The following is a 26,219-nucleotide window of genomic DNA, read 5'->3' as shown; positions in this document are numbered from 1 at the left end:
ATAAATTGCACATCACTCCCCACATGTTCGTTCGGAGCACAGTTCAGCAATGGTGATACTAAATCACTTAAAATTAGCATTTTGCAAGATTGTGCCAGCTTACCAGCTGCTGGCTCCTCCAGCATATGAACTTCCAAAAGCACAGAAGACTGAACTTCCCATTGATGGGTTCCAGTACAAGCGTTTTCTCATTCCCAGACACTCGAGAGCTTTCTGCCTTCTGGCATTCACATTTTTTAAATCCATGACTTGCCCATTTAAATATGAAATATCTTATGAATTTACCCTGAAATATTGCACTGGACACACTAACCGTCCTGCAGTCCCAGTAGGTCCACCCCCACCCCCCCGTCTGGAGTTCAGAGGCTGACTGGGAGAACACCTTACTGCCGTGGGAAAGCTCATAATGCAATGAATTTAAAATAACAGCAATAAGAAATAAAATAAAAGCAATATACTGTGGATGCTGGAAATCTGAAATAAAAACAAAGTGCTGAAAATACTGGGCTGGCAGCATCAGTGGAGAGAGAAGCAGAGTAAGAAATAAAAATTGTGCATTGTTCCCTCCTGGTCAGTTTGATTATCGGGGCCATTTTCTGGTTGTGTCTTCCTCACGTGGCTGAAAAGCCATGCTCTCACCCCAAGGGCACAGTCAGAAAATGGCCTCATCATTTGTAAGGTCCCGTTATCTCAAACATGCAAATTAGTTTCCCATAAAACAGCCCATCAGGTGAGCACAGATATCATGCATTGCCACCTGCAACTCCCAGGGTTCACGAGGTCAGACTCTGCTCACCTGTCCAGCTTCACCAGGGCACTGTTGACATCAGGGTTGAATGGCTCCAGTTTCTGTGCCCTCAGCAGGAAACCCTTGGCTTTGTCATACTCCAGCATCAGTATGCAGGCCTGGCACAGGGTGGCACCACAAAGGAAGCTTGGTTAACTGCGAGAAAGACTACTATACACCGTTTCTCTCAGATTAGGCACCCGTGCAGCAATTTGCTCACAACTCGTGAGAAGCCATTTGGGAAACAACAAATTCACAAGACAATCTCACTCCTGAACTGGTGGAAGAATGTGCAACTCTCTCTATATTCACAGTGTTCTTCTGAAGGTGCCGACTACGTGCACCTCAACCAAGCAGCCACTCTTCATGTGAGCCTAGTTAGCGAGGACTGGTAAACTACATCATAAGGGACGTCTCAGCTCAACCCAATTCAGATGTTCATAGATCATTTGGGAAGAGCAAGTGACTTTGGGCCTATGGTTCCCAAAACTCTCCATCACTGGGGTTTTCCTCACATGTCTGAAAGATTAATTTGAAAGAGCTTAGTTTCTATAATGAGTCAATAACTTCATTATGATTGCATCATGTGACTACTGGGATGGTAGAAGGCAAACGAGATGAACCTTGGGCTTTTTTTGTCCAGAAATTCCTATGTATAGTCCCCAACAGGAATCACTGGATCAGGAGCAGGAAATATAATGAATCCTGCAAGGCAAATTGTTAAATTCCAGCTAACTCAGCACAACCCAAGAATCGAAGCTGGGGCGTTCTTGGTCTGTAATGCACTAAACGGTACATTCATCAACTGAGTCACCGGGGGAGCTGAAACTCCGACTCAGATCAAAGACTTGAATATATCTGGTCATTTAACTTGCAAAACTTCAATCTTAAATGGTCTCCATTTTTTGGATGCAAGCATATCCAGCATAAGCTAAAAAAGAAGTTGACATTTCCCTTTTGAGGTGGATCTCGGCAGGTATCACACCTACCAAGCAGGCTCTTAAAGTTCACTCCCAGGGCCCCCTGTAAGCTTTGCTAAGGATTTTCAAAGTGGCCTTGGTGATGAGTCATTTGGGTCACCAAAAATTCTTTGAAACATACATGCACTCCAGCCCTTGCTGCAGTCTGGGGGAAACCCCTCCACTTCTTCCAACATTTTCAACCAGGCCTAAAAATGGAGGGCATCTCCCTGGGCAACCAGAGTTGCTCCATTCTCTCGAATATCCATGATGGACTGTCGAATGTGTACAATTCTAATGCCCCATCATCTGAAGGACACGGATGCATTGATGTGGGGCCAATGCTTAATGGATCTGAATACCAGAAATGGCCCCCGGACTAGGGAAGTACTTCCAGCATTGCGTGTTTAATGCAAGAAATGGTTCTGTTCCGCACCAGTAAAAATAAAATGGCAGCTTACTTTGCAGGAAACCATGTGGTTTGTGTGTGTTTATGTCCACTCACCTGGCCACACCTGAACAGTGCTTTGGGGCTCTTGCTTTCAATCTGTAGAGCTCTCTCCCCATAAACCAATGCACGGTCTGGTGCATTCAGCTTCAGACTGACTATTGATAGGTTCAGGTACAGCAACAATTTGGAAGACTGAATTTTCTGCTTTTGCTCCTCATCAGCTTCCTGGCGACGAGCAAACACCGACAGAGCCTAAGGAGAAATACTGAGAATGAGGACAATGTGCTGGGGGTAATTGGGGCAACTCTGACAATGCTGTTTAAGATCAGATTATGGAGATGAATTGTAGAAATTTTCATCCACTTTGCGATGGATACAACTCTATGGACAGAGGACCTTGAAGGAGATAATGAGATAGACAAATTTATTAATGAAAAAAAAAGAGAGATAGATATCCAGCTCGAGTTACCTGGCAGGAATTCAAATAAAAAGCTTGAAGCATAATTTTCCACCTTTGCACTCTCACTGGGGAGTCTCACCGAGAACAGAGTTTGGAAATTCAAGTGGTATTCTGGACCCCTGCGAGGGGTGTGGATTAAAGGCCTGCTACCCGACCTGAACCCGACGAAGTGTCAGGGCCAGGTCGCTCTTCCGGGTCTGGCTTTTGGGCTCGGGTCAGGGTTGGACACACAAAGTAAGTACTGCATTTTGCTCTGCTGGTAGGTGTCAAAAGTTGAAAAGCCTACTTGAGCTGGAAGTCTGGGACGTCAAGGAGGGAAATTCTGAGTTTGCTCAGTGAGCGACTCTATGATGACATCACGCTCATGCTGCAGCTTCCTGCAGATTGGGAGTCAGAAGGTAGAGTCGGAAGGTAAGATAAACATTCCGGTGGTCGGGTCGGGCGCGGGTCCGATGTGGTTCTGTCAGGTTCGGGTCGGGTTGCGTTTTTTTCTTGTGACATGAGCAGGCCTTTAGTGTGGACACTGATCAGTGATCACAGGGACCCACATAGGGGGTAGGACCAGAAGAGCTGGTACCTGTCTGCTCATAACAATGCTTACTGAAAACCCGTGCTGGACAGGGCATGGGGTGCAGGCCATATCCAATCAACATGAGGGAGCAGCAATAGTACATTATGTGGGGGGCTGGATGAAACAGAGGGCACAAGTTGGAAATTTTAAATCTCACGATGTAAACATTGCTCGAATACTGACACGAACTATGACTGAGGATTACATTCAAGGGAAGGAAATTAGAAACTCCCAGAAACATATAGGTCAGCAGCTTTGAAGAGAGAACACAGGTTAATGTTTAAGGTGTGACAAATGAGGGGAGAAGACATGAGGTAACAGACCGGACTGTAGAGGGAGTATTATTAAACAGAAACAACCAATATTTTTAATAGGCTGTGAACAGATTTGTAACAAGACTGATCAGAGGTGGATGGCAGTCAAAGATGTACAAACTAGATATTATCTGCAAGTATCCCAGGAGCCTTAGACTAACATATGCACCATCAATATAGAGGGCCATCGATACTGCCAGATGAATATGCTGCTCTTGTCCCCAATCTAATCAATAGTTCTTTTTAGCCTTGCTGGTTCCTCCTCCCTTGGGCTTGAGGCCATTGCTAATGTCACTCTGCAGCATTCAACTTTGGGGACAAAATCATATTCTGCTATGTTTACCCTCTCTCTTTCCTTTCTATCCAAATGATCACCAGCATTTTTGTGCAAGAATAAGAACTTGTAGTAGAAATTGATTTTTAAAATCTGCATTTAATTGTTTAACTTGTACTGCACGATTTAATATGCAAGGGATTATCTCCCAAGGCTACATACAGTATTCTATTTTATTTAACAGAAAGACAGTTAACCAACCTATTTGTCTATTTGATCTTCCTCAAGGTGCAAAGTTGTTTCAGGCCACACAATGGGGGTTTAAGATGGTAACTGGCTAAATGGAGACCAACACATACAATCTCTAATATCCTATGCTATTGGCAGAGATGCCTTACATTGTACCATTAACAACTTAGATTTATACAGACCTTCAACGTAATAAGAACATACCAAGACACTTTACAGAAGTATAAAACAAGATTTGACACAGAGCTACATAAGGTGATATCTCTGACCAAACCTTTGGTCATTTGCAGGAATATGTTTTAAGGACTGTCTTAAAAATGGGAGAGAGGGATTGTTATGACCAGGTGAGAAAGGTGTCTCGGGTTGCCTCTCAGCCTTCACCTGGTCTTACTGCAACAGGGTTTAATTTTAAACACACTGTTTTTAGCTCCCCCCGTAATGAATCCTTGTTCACTAACTTCCAATTATAAAGGTAAAGAAACTAGCCGAACATGTTTTCTTTGGTTTAAAGAAAAAAGGTTGAACTTAATTAAACTTAATCTCCAATTTGGTTAATGCCTATGGATACGCAACGCGCCCACGCTAGCAATGCATACGCAATACACATGCAGATGAAGACAGATAAGAGAAGAAATAAAGTGGAAAAGTTTGAGACAATACCTGAAGATAGTTTTGGTTACAGCGAGCTTGAAGAATTGTAAAGTCCTTGATTGTAGGTAGGTCTTGCCTTTCGTTGGGGCCCAGTATTCCTCTTAAACCTTGTTCGATGGAGGAGACTTTTCTCTCTTGAAGTTCATGTGTCCTCAGTGGGTCCAGAGGCTTGTGAGATAGAGATGGGAGCAGACAGGAGAGCTCGTCTCAATCCAGCAGCAAACAGGTTTTGAGTTCAAAAACTCTGTGGCTAGTTCACAAAACCTTGGACCAGCCACTTAGTCATGTGACCAGCTGGTTTAACCAGTCCTGGCTTTTGCAGACTGTATCACCTTAGCAGCCTCTGGAATGCTCTTCCTTACACCTTCAATGTCTGGTGATCAAAATCCATTTTAGGTTGAATGCATCAGGGAATAGCCCTTTTGTCCTTCCAAGCACTGGCTGTTGGTATGCAAAAAAGTTTTTCCAGCCAAGGGTCTGGTGATTTTTAAACAAGTCTTTTCTTCACTTCAGCAACAATTTGAAATGTAATGTCCATATGGCGAAATTCATATGCCTCATTCCTGGCAGGTGGGGGCCTGCATGACACCTCCACACCCAGCAGAATGAAATACGATTTGAGAAAACCACATTTCATTAAAAAGGGTCGATAGAGAAAATAAAAGATACAGGAAAAAGCGCGAGACTCTCTCTCAGTCATTCACATTTATTCATAAATCCTGACTCATTATAGCAGTCTTTACTTGGTAGTAGTGTTGTTTTAGACTGCCCTTTTTTGGAATCAGAGTAAATATGTGGTCCTTTGGGGAGGTTTTTCTTCAGTTTGCCCATTTCCATAACTGCCTAGGGTGTCTTTGAGATGGTTAGGTTTAATTAGCCCCGAGTCAGGAGAGGGCAGGTCTATCCTGAACTCTCTTTCAGTGCTTTGCCGAGTCATGCAAAGGCTTTTGGCTTCAGGGGATGGGCGATTCTCTTCTATCGGACTGAGAGGGAGGATTCTTTGTTAATCTGCCCTTTATCCTCTGGGACACTCCTGCTTGCAGTTATTTGTACAGACTCTACTGCACTCCCTTGTGGCACTTTGACTAGGTGAGGCATCACCCTCATGGTATCTCTGCTCCCTAGAGGTCTTTGTCTCCGCAGGTTCCTGTAAATGCTGTTAGCAACTCTGGTGGCGTGCTTCTAGTGTCTGCATTTACACTAGATGTGGGGTCTAACTTTTCAACTTATTCGGGGCTGACTGATCGGACAGTAGGGGTTTTCATCCGGGATTCCTTCCGGACTTCCTTTAACCTGCCCTCTTGGTCATGTTTTCCCCTTCTCTTTCTATCCTTTTGCCAGCCATGTGCCTGCCTGTCCCCTTTTGTTCTCAGCGGGGCTCCCTTACAGTTCACTAGCCCTCTGCTGGAGGGTCCTCCTAACACCGGTACTGGATTTAGGGGTGCAGGTTTCACTGCAGGTTGGGGTTTCCCCTCAACCTGGCACATGTGGCAACTCCTGCAGTACTCCACCACCTCTTTGTAGAGTTTTGGTCAGTCAAACTGCTATCTTATGAGGATCTTTGGTCTTTCGTATACTGGCATGTACAGCCACTGTAGTCTCGTGGGCCCTTCTTAATATTTCTCTCCGGTACCTCTGCAGCACCACTAACTGGTGAACTACTGTCCGCTCCTTGCTCTCAGGTCTGTGAGGAGAACTCCATTTTCTCATCAGTACCTCATTCTTTAAATAGTAGTAATCAGTGACTCCCTCTGCTTCACTTTCAGACTCGGCAGCCTGTGCTAACTCTCGCAATACTGGGTCAGCTCGCTGAGCCTCAGAGAGGGAAAATTTATTTAATTCACTCCCTGGGTCCTCTAACTCCCAAAGGAAGTCTTGCACAGACAGCCCTCATGGTCATCTGCCTGCAGTGCCAATGCAGTCTCCTCTGGAGGAGCTGGTTTGATCATGGCCTGCCAATGCCCTGTCTCTCTCACTTCCTGCAGTCTTTCTTTCACTACAGGGGGCAGGGGGAGGGGGGCTACCACCTTCACCCCCACCAGATCATTACTTAAGAGAAGGTCAACCCCGTCCACAGGAAAACTAGGGACAATCCCTCAACTAGGTCGCACTCTAGGTGCACCAGGTGAAAAGGAACAGGCATAGGCATACACTGCCCTCCAATACCATTCACCATTTTGGTGTTCACTGCACTCTCTGGGGGAAAGGTCAGGCCTTTTCCCAGAAAAAGGGATCTAGTGGCCCATGTCCCTGAGAATCACTATGGGCTTGCTTGCCCCACTCGAGGGGTATGGGGTTAGTTTTCCTTCAAACACAAAACCCTAATAACCTTCAGAAATCCTATTAAATTTTCCTGCACTTGCAGTAGTAAGCTTCCTGGGTCTCACTCGTACTGTAGTTAAAACCACAGCTTGTTCTGCTGTACTTTCCATCAGGTCCCGTCTTCACTGAGCAGATGTGCTCCGATTAATCCCACAGGTTTTCCCTTTAGTTTCCAGCAGTCAACTTTTAAATGCCCTGCTTTATTACAATGGACGCACATAGGTCTCCGGGTCTTACCCCTGCACACAGAACTTTCCTTTTTGGCTACAGGAGGGCCCCCTGTGACTCCTGCTTTTCTTCCTCTCCCAGGGCTGCTTGACCTCCTATCACCTTCCCACTCTTTGTCATTTTCGAATTTGTGGGGGTGATTAGGAAAGGTTTTCCCCTGGGAAACCGACTCATAAATGAAAGCAAACTCATCAGCCAGAACAGCCGCTTGCCGGGCTCTCTGAACCTGCTGCTCTTCTACGTGGGTCTTTATGGAGAATAGGAGAGAGTGTTTAAATTCCGCTAACAGAATTACTTCTGAGATTCTCATAGCTGAGGTGTACTTTAAAGAGCCCTCAGCCACTGGTCAAAAGCCAGCTAACTTCTTTCAAACTCCAGATAAGTTTGATCAGCTTGCTTCTTGAGGGTTCTAAACTTTTGGCGATAGGCTTCAGGCACTAATTCATATGCCCCGAGGGTAGCACTTTTTGTCAGTTCATAATTTGATGAACTCTCATCTGGCAATAGGGAATAAACCTCATGGGCTCTTTCCAGTTAGCTTGCTTCGTAATAAGAAAGACCAGGTCTCAGCTGGCCAATGTAGCTGCCTTAACAGTTCCTCAAAAGACACAAAAAACCGTTCCACATCTTCCTCATTGAATTTTGGGATTAGTTGAGATAGTTTTAACAATTTTGTACTGAGCGGAAATTACGCTCCTCCATATTGTCTATGCTTTCACTGGGGTTACTCTGTCTCCCCCTAGCTCAAGCCGCTTCAGCTCTTTCCTCGCATTCCTTCTGGAAGGTTCTTTCTCTCCCTTTGTCTTCACATTCCTCTGGAAGGCTTTTTTTTCTCTCTTTCCTCAAAGAGAAGTTTCCTCTGTTCCAATTGTATCTTTGCTAACAATACCCTGTCTGGGTCTGCTTCTAACCCTGTTTCTGCTTCTTCAGATTCAAGGGTAAAATGGTTGGTCACTAGCCTTAGGAGTTCAGACTTTCTAGCCTTGCCACGTACACTGATCCCACACTGCTCAGCCATTTTTCTCAACTCCTCCATAGACAGTGCTTTTAACGTATCGAAGTTACTTCACCCTGGCTTGCGGAGCTACTAGCATCAGTTGCAGACATGTTAGTATTAAATCACACAACCTGCATTGAAATCTTGCTCTTTTTGATTGGGAACAAAGTGGCTTCCCACTTCCAATGTCTCTTGTTTGTCTTTGGATAAAATCCAGGATGGTAGCCCCCAAACTTCTGTTATGACCAGGTGAAAAAGGGGTCTAGGGTTCCCTCTCAGCCTTCACCTGGTTTTACCATAACAGGGTTTAATTTTAAACACACTTTTTTTTAAGCACCCCCTTAGTGAGTCCTTGTTCAATAACTTCCAATTATAAGGCAAAGAAACCAGCACAAACAGGTTTTTTTTCAGTTCAAAGAAAAAAGGTTGACCTTTATTAAACTTAAACTCAAATTCAGTTAACGTCTACGGATACACAACGCGCCCACGCTAGCATGCATATGCGATACACACATGCAGATAGAGACAGAAAAGAGCAGAAAAAATAAAGTGGAAATGTTTGAGGCAATATCTGAAGATGGTTCTGGTTACTCTTCAAGCTCACTGTAAAGTCCTGGACTGTAGGTCGGTTTTGCTTTTTGTTGGGGCCCAGTATTCTTCTTAAACCTTGTTCGATGAAGGAGACTTTTCTCTCAAAGTTCATGTGTCCTCAGTGGGTCCAGAGGCTTGTAAGAAAGAAATGGGAGCAGAAAGGAGAAGGTTTCTCACTCCAGGAGCAAGCAGTCTTTGAGTTCAAAAACTCTGTAGCTAGTTCAAAAAACCCTGGACCAGCCAGTTAGTCATGTGACCAGCTGGTTTAACCAGTCCTGGCTTTTGTGGACTGTATCACCTTAGCAGCCTCTGGAATGCTCTTCCTTACACCTTCAATGTCTGGTGATCAAAATCTATTGAGTTGAATGTGTCAGGGAATGGTCCTTTGTCTCCACAAGCACTGTCTGTTAGCATGCAAATGTTTTTCAGCTAAGTGTCTGGCGCCCCTTGCAACAGGCTTTCTCTTCTTCCCAGCAAGTTTAAAATCAATGTTCATATGACAAAATGATTATGCCTCATTCTTGGCAGGTGGGGGCCTGCATGACAAAGGTAGAGAGACTGAGGTTTAGGGAGGGAATTGCAGAGCTAAGGACTGAGGCAACTGAAGACACGGCCTCCAATCGTAGAGAAATTAAACATCGGGATGCACAAGAGACCAGAATTAGAGGCATGCAGATATCTGAGGGTAGTGGGGCTGCAGTAGATTGCAGGAAGAGGGCAGTCATTAAGACAACATGCTGCTTAAGTTCTTCTATTCAATTTGCATGACCTACAGCCAGGTGGACTCCTAGGCACACATCAAAGTTTAAGCCCTGAAAATGCAGACAGCGACTTTGACTGCTATTTGAGTCCTTTGAAAGCAGGACAGGTCCTCCAATTTAAGCATAGATAGATGCTAACTTTTTTTTTTCAAGATATTGGACAGAGCAGGTACACTCAGGATCTGCTTAGAGTGACTGTCGACATTGCACCGAAGAGAATACATAGTGTAAAAGCCTGAAAACTGTGACAACTGCCCATAGTTGAACCAAAATATGAAGTTCCTGGTGCTAGAAGGGTTGGCCATCAGTACCCTGCATACAGCCTGACCCAATCTCTACCAGTGGTTGGAGTCTGAAACACAAACTTACCAGACTACATAAAAGGATCAGAATCCCTGAACTACAAACACTCCATCTTGCATGCTCACTGATAAACAACTACAACTTGCATTTATATAGCACCTTTAAGATAGTACAACACTCCAAGGCACTTCACAGGAGCATAATCAAATAAAGTTTAACAGAGCCAGAGACATTGGGACGGGTGGCCACAGATAGGCCTTAAAGAGCATCCGCGCCTTTAGTACAGCACATTACTGCAGTGCTAGGACCACCAACCTGAGCTCCATTAAGCTGAGCTTATCTAAAACACTGCCCATATCTTAACTTGCACCAAGTGCCATTCACCCACCATTTCTATGCTCACTGGCCTACATTGGCTCCCTGTCTGATGTCGCCTCAATTTCTAAAGCCTCTTCTAGTTTTCAAATCCCTCCATGAGCTTGCCCCCTTTCTAGCTCTGCAACCTCCTCCAGTCCTGCAAGTCCTCCAACAGTCCACTGCCTGTCTCCAATTCTGGCCTCTCGTGCACTCAGATTTCTTGCATCGAGCCATTGGCAGCCATGCCTTCAGCTGTCTGGCCCCGAAGCTCTGGAATTTCTTTGCTAAACCTCTCCGCCTCTCTCCTCCTTTCCACTACCCCTCAGCCCAGAAGTCAACTGCAGCACAGCTAAGATCACATAAATTGGGGAACACCACCACCCCCCACCCCCCAAAAAAATACTGGCACATGCAGAGGGTGGCCCCCTGAAAATATAGGATTCCTAGGGACACCTACCCAAAGGTGAGCAGCATTATAATGACAATCTTTTTGCAGCCTGTGGGATCCAGGCCTCCTTTCCTCGAGTTTCACATCAGACCGGTGGCATCAATAAGCAGCCACTATCCTTCATTCAGCCCTTCCCATTTGGTACCTTCTTGTATTGGTCCTTTGCATCCTCGTACCGCTGCTGTTGGAAAAAATAGTTCCCAAACTTCCGCTCCGTACTGGCCACTTTCAGCAGCTTCTCCAATGGATAAATAATTTGCTCCTCCTAAAACCAAGGAAACAAAATGTCATCAAAGCAAAAAACAACAACCATCAGGCCATTTCTCATGCACCAGCACACTTTAGAACAAACCCCATCTTTATTTAAAAGAAAAAGCAGTATTCCACCTTGATAGATTTTCCTCCTGGATCCCACAGAATGAGGGAAGTCATCAGATTTCGATAAATTTTCTGTCCTTATTTACAGAAATATGTTCAGTTAAGAGAGTCTTAATGATGCCGCTGCTCACCTTTGGGTAAATGTAATTACGTCTGTCACCGAGTGCTCCTTGGGGCACGGCAGTATTCATAGTGGCCCCCCTCACTGCAGTTATGCATCCACTGATACAGTGAGTCAAGTGGCAGAGGTGTACACAACAGATGCTTCAGAATCAGGGAGTGGAAGGCTTGCTAACTATAGTTGAGGGTGGTAAGCTGGGTAGAGATGGTAGGGATACCTCACCACGTTTAGGATTAGAGCCAAGTTGGGTCATGACTCATGTAAAGGAGTGAGTGGACTGTGCTCTTCTTTTCCTACGTCAGCCTCTCCCCTCCCTCCCTCTCTGGGGAACAGGATTTCTAAAGACTACCTGGTCGAGCAAGATTGCAAGTCTCATCATTTTTTCTCTCCTCTCCCCTTGCCAATTCCACCCTCCCCTCCTTGCTGGACTAGTTTCAGGCACTCTCCGGTGGCCAGTCTTCATGCATGAATGCATCAGGAAATGGGAGAAGGTTATTTGACGGCAGGGGACATTGCAAGTGAGCCTAAACCCATCACTAGCTGATGCATTTCCACTTTCTAGCCATGATGCTTGGTAAAGAGATGGTGTGGGCTGTTTGGCACATTCTCTGCCAACTTGTATTTTTTTAAATTCCAATTTCAAGTCTTTCTCCATATCCCTCAATACTCTTATTTCAGAAATACCCATCTCTCTTTTAAATATTTCAATTGATTCTGGTCTCCTACATTCCCTCAACCTTGACAAGGTTATTTGCTGCATTTGTTTTTAAACTGGCTCAGTTCTCACATTACTGTTCGACCCCTTGCTTATTGCCCATCTACACTGCCAATTCTCATTAGTTAAACGCTTTAATCAGATCATCCTTAACTGACCCATCTCCAGGTAATATAACCCAAGTTTGACCCAGCTCCATGACTTTAGTACAGCACATTACTGCGGCACTAGGACCACCAACCTGAGCTCTATTATTGCACTGTATCCCTGCAACGTGCTCCCAGAAATATTCCACAAAAATGTGTTTTGCACCATCAGTAAAATCACTTGCCATCTAAACGGGTCTCAGTGTTTAAATCAGATTAAAGACTGTTGTAGTGCTTCAATGATTTCATCCCAATCCTCTCACTTTACAATTACACACGCAATCTGTAAAATTAATTCAACCATGAACCAGTGTTCCGTGACTGGTGAACACAAATAGCTTTCATCTGCTCTCACCCTAAAAGCCCTATACCTCAAAACTTCAATCCCATCACCACAGTGCTTTGACATGCCTCTGTACGAGGGACCGGCTAAAGATACTGAGAAACTCCCATAATTTCCCTGTCCTAACTTGGAAAAAAAAAGTATCGGCTACCCAAGGTAAAACAGTGCTTTCATTGTAGAAAACGTTTTTCTTTTATCATAAATGAAACAACTCATTAACATACAGCAGCAGAAATAACATGTTAATAACTCAATGCATAAAGGAACTCTTGGGGTTCAGGGACCACAGTTTCCAAGCCCATATTTTAGTATATAACCTGACAGTGCAGGGATATGTAGTCAAAACAGTACATATGCTCAGCCTTTATAGTGCACTATCCAGAACCACACTCATGGTACAAAGTTTTAGTTAAATGCGGTGGAGCCCTCATGCGCAGACTGTATTCTGTGCAGCTGACTTGTTGGGTACTGTGACTTTGGATTCAAAGCATATATTTTTGATACAGACGCTGGTTTGAAAATGAAACTAAAGGCTTCAAAGTTCAGGGAGGTCAGAACCAGGTTTACAAAACTAGAGACATGTGATTGGAGCTTAGGTTTCTGTTTTCCAAGCTGACTTTGGGGGTGGGGGGCAGTGGTTGAAGCCAGCTGCAAAGCTGGGAGTTGTTGTTTAAAAAGACAAGCTCGTTGAATTGGAGCCTGTTTTCTGGGAGCGGTCCTTTGGAAAATATAAGTTGCTACTGTTGTTTTCGGGGCCTGAAAGAGTTACATAAGGTGATCAATGAAGCCAAGCCACCAAGACAGTTGTGAGTAAAACCACAGAAGCTCCGAAGGGTGCGCAGTTTTGGAGGAGATGGTATTGGTGGAGTTTGAATTGAAGAACTGCAATCGAGCAGAAACCAGCATTTGCAACTTGGGAGATAGGAATCTGGAGGTCTACTTGAAAAGTTCAGAGACCTGAAGGATTTTGTGACGGTTCGGCATCATCCTGCTGATAGGACTGCCAAAGGACTTGAGAGATACATCCTTGTAGCACCTGATAATTAATGTGTAACCTTTAAGATATATATACATTGATCACAGTTTAACTGTGAGTGCATGTTTAATTTATGTTGGTTTTAGTTTGAGTGTTAAAGGGATGGGGAAAAGAATGAAGTGTGTAAATCTTTCAGAAGTCACAGCAGTGATGGACTGTAGAGGCTGTGTCGTGAAATTCTATGATACTAGGAAGGCATGAATAGAAATTAGCGAATAGAAAATTCAAAAGAGATCAAGAAAAGCCTAGTCATAGAGAGATACAGCACTGAAACAGGCCCTTCCATCCACCGAGTCTGTGCCGACCATTTATACTAATCCTAAATTAATCCCATATTCCCTACCACATTCCCACCTTCCCTCAATTCTCCTACCACCTACCTCCACTAGGGGCAATTTAAAATGGGCAATTTAAAATGGCCAACTTACCTATCAACCTGCAAGTCTTTGGCTGTGGGAGGAAACCGGAGCACCCGGCGGAAACCCACGCAGTCATAGGGAGAACTTGCAAACTCCGTACAGACAGTACCCAGAACCGAACTCGGGTCGCTGGAGCTGTGAGGCTGCGGTGCTAACCACTGCACCACTGTGCCTCTTTAAATTATGTACCAACCATGGGCATAAACACAGAAACGTGGATTATTCACTGAATACAATGAACTGCCATTGCATTATAAACATATGAATTAGGAGCAGGAGTAGGCCACTCGGCCCTTCGAGTCTGCTCCGCCATTCAATAAGTTCATGGCTGAACTGATTACTCCACATCTCCACCTACCCCGGGTAACCAATAACCATTGCACAAGGATGGCTTCAATGGGATTAATGTTTTTTTTTAAATCTTTTTGCTGATGCTAGACTTAAAGAACAATCATTGAGCTGGTCAGACCTCATGTTATCCTGATGTCAGATTCATCCATCAATCAGGCAGCAGTGCTAAGAATAGCATTTTCCAAATCTCCGGACCCAGAAAATTCAAACAAGTCAAACCAATGAACAAGAAATGCAAGTACAAATTAGAACAGAATTGTCTGGGCTCCAAAGGCCAGATTGCCAAGTCTTGGTTGCCACATACAGCCCAGGGGCTGCAGTTCAGATACCCCTGACCCAACAGTAAGGTACACATTGCATTAGCAAGACCCTACAAAATAACATGGGTGTTGTAGCTATCCTGCCAAGGCCAAGGCACCTACCTGTGATAGCATGAAGTATTCATCAGACTCCAAGGTGTCCAGAAAATGCAGAATCTCCAATTCAAACATTACTGTGGCATTCGCTGGTATTCGCGGGGGACAGCCCATTTGCCCATATGCATACTGCGGCTTGAGAAGAAATCGAGAGAACTCGCCATTTCTCATCGTTAGTATGGCCACTTCCATACCGAGCAGCATAATATCTGAAACACAGCAGGACTTAGCAAAACACCTCTCTCTCACACAGACAGGGTAGGTGCAGAAGATGAGCTACAAGACAATTTCACATCACATTCACTCGTCCATTTAAGACGCTGTTTTCCAGATAGATGACCAACAATGGGATCACTTACTGCTTGTCTCCAGAAAATTCACCAACATCCTGAACCTTCTCCTGGTTGCACCTTTCCCCGCACCACTCACCCATTTTTTTCTCCCACAGAAATATGTATTTATGACTCACTCACAGCATGGTTGTGCTGCCACATCACCTTTCCAACCCAGCACCAGTTACCATATTTTTAATCTGTCGCCATGACAACAAAAAGGAGTGGGAATCGGGTGTCAGATGTGGCAGATTGGTGAAGCTGCTAACAATCTTCACAAAAATCAAACACTCCTAAGTTAAGAGAGAGCAAAGTTCCCTTCGCATAGCCCCAAACACTCCCAGAGCAGGTGCAGCAATGGATTGGCTGGGCAGTTTGTGGAGCACTTCCTGTGTGTAATCAGCTGAAGCAGCTGCACCTGTGGGAGCAGCAGCTGGAGAGGAGAGAACCGAGAATGAATAACTACAAACTATAAGACAAGTGTGGAACTGAGTCTATCTATTGGAGCAGAAGACCTGCAAGTTATTTTGGAGGGGTGTGTGTTGGAGCACTGTGAACGGTTTTGCTTGGACTGTTGGGGGAGGCACGAGATGCCGGAAGATCCAGGGGTGGGGCTGAAAGGTTCTATGGGGGCCCCTGTATTTGCTTTTGTGTTTTCTTCCATCTTGCACAAAGGGGGCTCCCTCCCCACCCCAACTGTGTGGCTCGGGACGGCTGGAGCCGCCCGGGTGAAGAACCCTACCCTGACCAGAAGACAGGACTTTCTATTCTCTGTAGTAAGGTGCTCCAACCACCAATTGAAGAGAAACATCCTTGCAGCCTTTCTCTCCCTTCCCCACTCAGCCACCTAATCTCTCCTCTCCTTCTCCTTTTCCCCACTATCCTCCTCTACCTCCACCCCCGCCCCATTATATTGTTGCAGTTTAAAAATAAAACTGCTGTTTGCTTTATTTCTTAGGGGTGGGTGTGGCTCTTCAACCCCATGGCAAGCCCCTCTTTGCCGGCGGCGGGGCTTTCTCACATGTATACTGCTACGGCTGCACCTGTTGCCCCGTCACCGTTTGCTCTGATAACATCGAAACATGGGGTCAAGAGCTACATCCACCCGAACATGACAATAGAGGCATGTGAAGGCAATGGCCGAGCCTGTCGGCCCTTCGGCCATTGTTGCAACCTCAAAAGCATAAGGGAAGGCAGTGTTATTCCTGAAGACCGAGCGGGCGGTGTCCCTGGCCCTGAACAAGGGGCTCACCGTGGGCAGGACCTTTCTGCCAGTGGACCCCCTGGAGGCCACTGCGCAACGGGTCATTCTGTCAAATGTCCCGCCCCTTCATTCCTGTTGAGCTCCTCCTTCCCCACCTGCACCATCTGGGGGAAGTAAAGACAGGGCTCACCCCCAGTCCCGCTCAGTCTTCAGGAAAACAGCCTCCGGCATGTGTACTCCTTCCGCCGCCAGTTATTTATGCAGCTGGCGCGGGAGGTGGTCACGAATGGCCATTTCAATGTGGAGTTCCAGGGGACGGCCTACCGCGTCTTTTGGACCTTGGATGGGGCGCAGTGCCATGTCTGCAAGGGGGTGGGGCATGTTTGTAAGAACCAGCCCAAGGCCCGTTCCTGGAGAATCCACCTGCCCCAGGGCTGGGCTCAGGCCCAGATTCACCAGGCAAAAGGACGGTGTGGAGACCTCTAATGACATGGAGGTCTCTGAGCCTCTGCGCCCCAGTGGGAAAGAGGAGAAAGCACCCCTCCATGGAAGTAACACAGGGCCATGAGATGCAGGGCCCATCTGTTGGAGGGGAGCTGTCTCCTGGTTCAGGTCCCCAGGTTCCCCCTGCCACCACCACCTTCAAGGCTGCAAAGCCTGGGCAGGAGCTCCCTAGCTCTCAGGATGGAGGGGAGGGGAAGGGCCCTGTACATGCAGCCCCTCCTGAAGGTGTAAGTGGAGCCCTGATTGTGGTGGGGGCGCTTGGGAATGTTCCTGGAGAAGCCTCCCATTCTGCCACTGGGTCAGGTGCCCTGAATGGAGGGGAGGGCAAGGCCCCAAAGGATCAGCCCTCCCGGCTAAATTCCACCCCCAACCACGAGATACCCAACCCGGTTATAACTGAAAATGCTGCCCCATCTGCTGGGTCTGTGGGTGCTGGTGGAGCGGGAGATGGCCTCCTCTCTCAGCTCCGGCTGGATTTCCGGAGCCGGGAACCTCCGTCTCCCCTGGACCGCACATTGGCCTGGGGATGGAGGTGGAGGTAGGTCCTGAACCGCTGGCGCCCATAGTCTCCAGTTCCACAGGAGAACCCAGAGAGGACTCCTCCGCCATCGATCCTGGGGCTGGGATCGTGCCGGAGACGGGACCAGCTGGCGTGTCCGGGAAGTCCGCCCCACAGTGTGTGGTGGGCATGTCGGCCGCTGGAGGTGATGACCCGGAAGATGGGGACTCGGTGTGGGGCACGGAGGACGATCTTGATTCCATTGCCAGTGAGGTGGTGGAGTCCCTCGTGCCTCCCGAGACTCCTCTCGTCCCCACGGCAGAACTCCGGGATTCCCGCGCGACATGCAGGGGTTGCCGCAATAAAGTTCAGCTGGCCCTCAGCTGTTGGTCAAATCTGGCGATCATCCGGTCCGTCCATGCCGTCCTCAAAAAAGCAGGGAAGGGCACGGGCGTGAAACTGGTTGAGAGGCGCTGGTTTATCGCGTTCCTCAATTGGTTACTGGAGGAGTATAGGGACATTGGTTTAAGGTGAGAGGTGCAAAGTTTAGAGGGGATGTGCGAGGCAAGTTCTTTACACAGAGGGTGGTGAGTGCCTGGAACTTGTTGCCAGGGGAGGTGGTTGAAGCAGGTACCATAGAGACGTTTAAGCGGCATCTTGACAAATACATGAATAGGATGGGAATAGAGGGATACGGATCCCAGAAGTGCAGAAGGTTTTAGTTTCGGCAGGCATCAAGATTGGCGCAGGCTTGGAGGGCCGAATGGCCTGTTCCTGTGCTGTACTGTTCTTTGTTCTTTTGAGTTGAAGGCCAGGTGCACTTGCACTCCCTCCTCACAGTGAGGTGTCAGTGACGGTTTTTCAGTACCTTTGACATGAAGATAAACATAGCCAGCCTCAACATCAATGGCAGCAGGGAGTCTCACCGCAGATTTCACAATCTCTCAGTCCTCAGGGAAGGGCGATATGTGGTGAGCTTTCTGCAGGAAACCCAGACTGTTCCGGGAGACAAAGCCACCTGGCTCCTGGAGTGGCGGGGGGGGGGGGGTCTACACGAGTCACCTCACCCCTATTTCTAGTGGGGTGGCTATCCCGTTGGCCCCAACGTTTCAGCCGGAGATCTTGGGGGTCAAGGAGCTCGTGCCGGGCTGCTTGCTTCACCTTGCCGTTTGCCTGGGTAGTGTGCTGCTCCAACTTTGTGAACTTGTACGCGCCCAGGCCCGGCACGTTGCAAGCGCGCTTCTTTGCAGAAGTGTCCGCTCTCTTGAGCTCCATCAATACCGGCGGGTGCATCATCCTCGGGTGGGTGGGGGGCGGGGGGGGGGGAAAAGAGGGGGATTTTAACAGTACCCACGAGGTGGGGGAATCGCTCCGGTCCCCAGCACGGCCAAGCGTCGCTGGAGAAGTTGAGGGAACTGATCAGCTCCCTCAACTGGGTGGATTTCTGGCGTAATCTCCATCCCGACTCCAGCGCCTTCACGTGGAGGTCTGGAGGAGGGTCCCGTATCGACCGCCTCTACTTTTCGCAGGCATACGTCTCCCGCCTCTCGGCAGCTTCCATGCGGCTGGTCCCGTGTTTCAAGCACCACGTAGTGTGGGCGGAGTGCACTCTGCTCGCAGGTGGGGTCTGCGTACTGGTACTTTAACAACCGGCTGCTGGAGGACAAGCGATTCCAGGACACATTCTGTCGATTCTGGGCCGACTGGAGAAGGAAGCAGGGGGGCTTCCCCTCCTTGAGGCTATGGTGGGATGTGGGCAAGACTCACATCCGCGTCTTCTGTCAGGAGTAAGCGAAGGGGTCGACCAAGACGCGGGAAGCTGAGATCGGGCGCCTGGAGAGGGAGGTGCTCGACTTGGAGTCCCACCTCGGTCATGCCATCGCGGACCTGGCCCTGTGGCAGGCATACAAAGAGAAGGGCGGCGCGCTGAGGGACCTACAGCTCATAGGGTTCCGAGGCGCATACGTGAGGTCGCAGATCCAGATCCTGCAAGATTTGGACCGCGCCTCAGCCTTCTTCTACCCGCTGGAAAAATGGCAGGGGGGGGGGGGGGGTGGGGGTGTCTGTAAGCAGCTCGTTGAGCTGCTGGCCGGCGACGGATACTCCACAACGGTTCCGGAGGGAATGGGCCTCCTGGTCCGTACCTATTACAGTGCGTTGTTCTCTCCGGATCTGTCCAGTGAGGACGCGTGCAGAGTTTTGTGGGAAGACTTGCCAAAGGTTAGCCGGAGTGCGCCGAAGGTTTGGAGGCTCCGCTCACGTTGGCGGAGCTGACCGGCACCCTCCACCAGCTCGAGGGGCAAATCCCCAGGGCTGGACGGGCTGACTGTGGAGTTCCTCAGGGTGTTCTGGGACTTCCTGGATGACGATTACACGCGGGTCCTGGGGGAAAGCCTGGCGACTGGGGAGATGTCCGTCTCGTGGCGCAGGGCGGTCATTGTCCTGCTGCCGAAGAGGGGCAATCTCCGCCTGCTTAAAAACTGGCATCCGGTCTCTCTCCTCAGCACGGATTATAAGGCCTTTGCCTGGGCTACGTCTACCCGCCTGGTCTCCATGCTGGCCCACATGATCCACCTCGACCACTCCGACACTGTCCCGGGCCGGTCCATCCAGGACAACATCCACCTGGTCCAGAACCTGGTCTATCTTTCCCAGAGGACTGGTCTGTCGGTCGCCTTTCTCTCCCTCGATCAGGAGAAGGCATTTGACAGGGTGGATCATGAATACCTTTTTGGGACTCTGCGCGCATTTGGACTCGGGCCGCATTTTGTACGCCGCCGCAGAATGTCTGGTCAAAGTTAACGGGTCATTGACAGTGCCCCTTCGTTTTGGGAGAGGAGTGAGTCAGGGTGCCCCATGTCCAGCCAGCCAATTGTATATCATCTGCGTGGAGCCATTCCTGTGCCTGCTTTGCACGAGGTTGACGGGATTGGCTCTGCATGGGCCGGCCATGCGGGTCGTCCTCTCGGCTTATGCCCATGATGTGCTCCTCGCAGTCACAGATCCCGTTGACTTGTGAAGGATGCGCGACTGCTAGCAGACCTTTTCTGCCACATCCTCCGCAAGGATCAACTGGGAGAAATGTTCTGGACTCCTGGTGGGTTAGTGGCGGGTGGACTCCCTACTGGAGGAGTTAACACCTTTTGCGTGGAGCACCATGCACCTCCTCTATCTGGGAGTCCACCTTAGCCCCGCTGAGGAAGCCTGGCTGGCAAACTGGCTGTAGTTGGAGGCAAAAGTCACCACTCGGCTCGGGCGCTGGACAGGACTGCTCCAAGTGCTTTCCTACAGGTGCCGAGCGCTGATCATAAACCAACTGGTGGCCTCGATGCTGTGGTACTGGTTGGTCACTTTGGCCCCGCCCCGCCCCCTGCCTTCACCACCAAGATCCAGAAGAAGCTCGACGATTTCTTCTGGGGCAAGAGGAAACACTGGGTCTCTGCCACGGTCCTAAGTCTCCTGATCGAGAAGAGCAGCCAGTCACTGGTGTGCGTGACTGTTAGCCACACCTCTCTGAGGGAGTTGCCCAACTTTTACCAGGATCTATTCAGAGTCTGGAACATGGTCACCTCCAGTCAGGGTGCTCCCCCGCCAGCGGAGGAGAGTGCCTCAGCTGTCCAGGCGGCCGGCTCCAGGATGGACCGACCAGCAGAGGAGTAGCTGAAGCCCCCGGGACGCCCCTCACTGCGGGTGACGAGGGGCCCAGGAGTGCGGAGCGCTCCCAGCCAAGCTGACTCCCGCTCGGCCGGAACTGCTCATCCGACCCAGGCCCCAAAACCCTCCTCGGGAGCCAGTCCTGCACAACCTGACCCACCTCTCGGAAATGCTCGATTGGAACGGCACGGAGGGGTTTCCTGTACGGGCTGCTCCTGCACACACTCCACTTCCTCACCCTCGTCAGCCAGCCGGACACACCCTGGCAGTCCGTGTTGCCATCTGGCGGTGAGGGGAAACCCAGGTGGAGGTCTCTCTGTGCAGGAGTCCTCCCCCTTTACATCGGGGACCTGGGGTGGAGGGTGCTGCACAGGGCAGTCCCCTGCAACAGACTTTTAAGTAGGTTCACGGACTCCCAGGCTGACTGTAATTTCTGCATATTTAAGTGGACTGCTCCAAGTTTTGGCTGTACTTCAGTCCCACGCTCCTGATCTTTGGGCACACGGTGCGGAGGGGAGGTGGATCTCCTCATCGGTCTACTCCTGGGCCTGGCCAAGGTGGCAATTCACAGGTCCAGGCTGCGGGCCCTCGAGGCGTCCATCCTCCCTGATTGCCTACCCCTCTTCTGAGGTTACATTTGTGCCCGGGTGTCCCTGGAGAAGGCGCTTGAGGCCTTCCGTGACTGGTGGGCACCGCAGGAACTGGAGTGCATAATTGAACCAGAGAATGGCATTGATTTTTTTTAATTTATCTGTTTTAATAAAGTTATTTTTAAAGTCTATATAAAAGGGAGCCTGGGGAATAAAGGCCCCCTCGACAAAAATATAAAAGGGGCCTGGGGTATAAAGGCCACCTTATTAAAAAAAAAGGGTCAGATACAGGGTAAATTTCCCTTTCTACTGTTCCATCAAACATTCCCTGGTCAAGTACAGCAGAGTACAACAGTATGACATTTCTCTAGACAGCTGTCAATTTAGTACTAAGTTGGGTGGCAGACTACATAACCTCATTTCACACAATGACCAGCAGTGGATATTTTCATTTCCCCAGTCTAGTCGAACTGTATGAAACCCCAGGAAGTGCTGAAATGTTCAGCTTCTGGGTCTAGATGGCGCTGGTGCGCCATGGGTTTGCAGGAGTGAACAGACGGATTGTGAAACTGGTTCCCCAGTTACAAAATGCCAGGCTTTTCAACACAATCTCACTACCTATTAACAGAGATGGGGTGGTGCGGTCATTTTGTGGGGGACAGGGGAGGGAAAGATGTGGTGGATAAAGAAATACATCTCTGCAGCTAGTACAGCGGCAGAGGGTCGAAGTTCAGACCAGCCATCCTCACAGCCAGTTTCGCATTATGTTCCGTCAAGGGGTATGAGAGCTTTGCAAGTGCCCTTGCTCTAAACTCTGAGGAGCAGTGTCCAGCTGGCACTTTGATTTTAATGTTAGTGACGAGCACATGGGACCACCCAAGAGGACTTTATAATATCTCACTTCATACTGGTTCTGTGCAGCAACATGAAGGCAGAGAAATGGACGTAGTTTCCTGGAACGGTGTTCTCGGTTTAAACCAAGTAACATCTGCAGGGTTTACACCAGTGAAACACACACAGTTCCAATCACTCCCAGAATGCAGTCTTGGATAAGGGTGCAAGTCCACCACCCCTCAGCATTTTTAATCCCTGTTAGTCACTAAACTTTTGCCCAAGACCACAATCCTCAGTAAGATCTTTACTCATGGTTCACTTGCAGGAATATTCGAACGCTCTGCTCCACTGAACAACTCCAGCTGCAGTGCCCCACGGGGTGATGGGCTGCAGGCCTGTGACTGCAACACCCCATGGGGTGATGGCTAGCTCCTACTTTTAACCTTTCTAAAAGATAGAGCAAGCACAAGATGGATTAGAGTTTCAGCTGTATCACCTTCATTAATCCATGTAGTATAACATGTTATAGTTTTAGTAAGGTTCTTTGTCTTGCTGTACAGAAGCTGAGATAGCCCCGCCTCCTGTTGCTTTCTGTCACTAAGCAGCAAGCCTGCGAGGAGTTACAGGTGAAGGGGACGTGGGGCAGCAAGTTCTCTGCCGCAGGCTGCACCAGGACCTGAGTCTAAGAGCAAAGAAGTGCAGTGCGTAAGGCTGCATCTACCCACTCCCAGTGGGCTTAGCAATCCACATATTGACAGTGACCAGAGCAGTCCATACTCACCTCGACCGAGTCTCATGAACCTTGGTACATCCCTCTGCACATTGGAGTCAAAGGGTTTGTCTGTATATTCGCAATAGGCACTGTAATGAACTGCAAGAAAGGAGCACAGAAAAACAAAGCTCAACTGCAAACCGGACTTCAGAAATGAGCCAAACAGGATTCGAAGCATTCAGTCAGGTCAAATGTCAGTGGCAATCACAACTAAACCCAATCCTGCTGTCTCCTAGGTCCATACATGTACACTGCATAGTAATCCAGAGCAGAAACTCGCAAGTTGTTCCCTCCTTCACCCAGAGGGCAACTACAGACCCTGTGGCGATCAGCCAGTTCAGCACTTACTGGGAAGGAAGATGGGGCCTTCTGGTTTGCATAGCTCACTGCCTTTACCAACTGAACAAAGCATAAAGATGGAACAGCAAAATAATACAGATGATGAAAATCTGAAATAAAAACAGAAAATGCTGGAAATACTCAGCAGGTCTGGCCGACCTATTCTCATTATTTAAAAAAATGGATCTCTGGCTTGTATAAAGCATGATCTACAGCAAACTGAACTTGTGCATGCCTATATGACTCAAGAAATCCACCCAATGTCATTACCACTCCACCAAAGCTGCATACATGCGTCGCACCAGCTTAGCTCAAGGCTGACAAAGCAGGGGTTCAGGAAGGCCATTTGGCCCATCTAGCGGATCCCACCATAGACACCTACTATCTGCTATCTCAGCATCTATCTGCCTCTTGCAAGATCCCAGAGGTTCTGCCTCCATTACTAGGGAGTTGCTACTTCAAACAGTTCAATTCCTGTCTAGACTGGTGAGATAAGGTCAACATGAATATGGAGCTGTCTTCCTTTTGGAGAAAGCAATTGACCAGGTCACCCCACACTGCTCAGTTACTGTTTCAAACCAGTGTACATTTGGGTAGGTCAGAGGTATGGGAAGCATGACAGCTAAAAACATAGGGGAAAAATCCCCTCCTCACCCCAATAATAAATTCTCATGGTTACAGCCCTCATACTGACACAAACAATTACAGGGGAGGAAAAAAGGAAACAAAACCATGTAATAAGAACAGGAGACCCGTGAAGTGAGGGTAAGGTTTATACACCATGTTTGTACTTGAAATGATAAAGACCCCCTTTTCTAAATTTCTGCTCCTAGTTACTGGCTACTTGCACCATTCCTTGTTACTGAGGCTAGCTTGTTCCGTGCAAATACCCCCTCAGCCACCAACTCCCTCAGAATTGGAGGCTGAATCGGGAATTCATAGATGAAATGGATTAAAAGGTGAAAGCTTAAAGTGTTTCAGACTTTGCCCTGGTTTCCACATGCTGGAGATTCTTCTGGTGTGGGTGATTATGTGACTGCCCCTTTCTTAAAACTGGGGTATCTGTTCAGGGTATCCATTGGTCAGCCATACCAGACACTGAAGCAGTAGATGGGATAACACTGCCTGATCCAGGCCTGAGAACCTCCTTTAATACACCACCATCTCCAGTCACATCTTGCATTCTGTGGGACATGTAATGGAAGGGACTCTGAAATCAAAAGACATTATATATCACTTCAAAGTGCCAGGTACCTAAAATATTCACAGTCAAGCTAACAGTTAGTATTCCCACCAAAATGGAAGTGGAAAACACAACTGACTCTCATATAATAAACCACTCCTCCCTTATCCCCCAATTATTTCCCACCTCTTCGGGAGATGCTAACTCACGCTGGCATATTGGCTATTCCGTGGTACATTACCACAGCAGCCATGCTTTGAGTGCAAGTGTGGGTTGGCTATTTATCCAGGGAGGCATCACAGCCCAGCCAAGCCTAAGCTCAAGCCAGTACTCACCAAATATCCAGACATGTACCTGTTTAACAGAGGTCATTGGATGATTCAAGATCAGGAACCAGCACCAATTTGCTCCTTCTCAAACCCTGAGGCACTGAAGACAATACCAGTGCCCTACAGCGATCGAGTTAGCTGTGCAAACACCAAGAATGGTCTAGCACCACACCATGTGGTACAGTTACCGACTGCAAAGCCTCAAACACTGCACAAAAAAGAAACAATTACCACTTCAAACTCCATCTGGAAAGCAGGGTGCAGTAATGTTATAGGCACAGGTCAGAGATTGGTACCCACTTATGGCAACACAACACCATCAGACCCAAGTTATACTGCTCACTATACAGTAATCTAGCCAGGGACCAAATGCCAGCGACTTTTATAAGTAGCTGACTGGCTAGCCAGATTGCTGAAACAATAAAAGAATGAAAATGACAATTTCATGAGTTACCAACTGGCCCGATGGACCCTCAGGTGGCCCATTCATTCTGAAAACCCAAACAGAACGACGAAAGTTGATCTCCAGCTGCTGTAAATGTCCTGTATGGAAAGGATCTGGACACTTGGTACGGAGCTTCTACTGGATGAAAGTCTGCAGGAAAAATAGTCCAGAATTTGAACATTAATTGCTATTGCACTGGCAGTCTTGCATTTGTATGTATGTTGGAATTCATATGAATCTAAATTCATTTATGCTTGATCCCAATCCTGTTGGAACTATGGGAATGGTATCCCCGGAGTATGGCCAGTCAGTGCAACAAAAACTCTGGCTGATTTCACTCGGATTTGGAATGAGGGGATCAGTGTTTTAAGTTTTTGAAGTGTCCCTTTCATTATTCACCACACAGGAAGCTAAATAAATTGAAAAAGAACAAGAATTTTTAGGGACAGAAGTTCAACAAGTTTGCCCAGTATTCATAGATCAATCCCAACCATTGCCCTTTTCACCACATCCCCCAATCCCTTCTCTCTCCAGAAACACATCCAGCTGTCTCAAGCCCATTTAAGCTGTGTGGTCTTCCTGGTAACTCATTCCATAACTCAATTACCTTTTCAGTTTCACCTGATTTTATTTCTTTTACATTTCTAACTTGTATTCTCTGGTAATCAAACGCTTCATCAAAGTGAACAGAATCAACAGTGGCAATTCCCTTCATAATCCTGAAAACTTCAATCCCCTCACCTCAAGGTCTAATCTTCAGGCTAGGACATTGCAAACTGGATGTGGTCACAGCAGAAGTGGGCTAACTGTTTGTACTGTCTCTTCATGGCCCATATGGTCTTATATACCTTGGATTTCCCTGCTTAGTAAATCTTCACTTTAACCC

General features: G+C 47.9%; 1 protein-coding gene across 1 annotated transcript in view; it reads right to left on the bottom strand.

Annotated features, from left to right (window-relative positions):
* fkbp6 (FKBP prolyl isomerase 6) overlaps positions 1-25,378 on the bottom strand; it is a 50,535-nt gene extending 25,157 nt beyond the window's left edge. Inside the window, exons 1-7 of the mRNA XM_068010198.1 lie at positions 25,343-25,378; positions 24,469-24,586; positions 23,047-23,136; positions 14,655-14,857; positions 10,869-10,988; positions 2,252-2,449; positions 797-906 (exon numbers count right to left, since the gene is read on the bottom strand). Coding sequence (XP_067866299.1) covers positions 797-906; positions 2,252-2,449; positions 10,869-10,988; positions 14,655-14,857; positions 23,047-23,136; positions 24,469-24,586; positions 25,343-25,378 — 875 coding nt within the window. The remainder of the gene's footprint in view (positions 1-796; positions 907-2,251; positions 2,450-10,868; positions 10,989-14,654; positions 14,858-23,046; positions 23,137-24,468; positions 24,587-25,342) is intronic.
* Positions 25,379-26,219: the final 841 nt, after the last annotated feature.

Source organism: Heterodontus francisci, chromosome 30, assembly GCF_036365525.1.
Source record: "Heterodontus francisci isolate sHetFra1 chromosome 30, sHetFra1.hap1, whole genome shotgun sequence".
NCBI classification, from domain to species: domain Eukaryota; kingdom Metazoa; phylum Chordata; class Chondrichthyes; order Heterodontiformes; family Heterodontidae; genus Heterodontus; species Heterodontus francisci.
The sequence above is the reverse complement of the archived record's forward strand: the minus strand, read 5'-3'. Positions and strand labels throughout refer to the sequence as shown.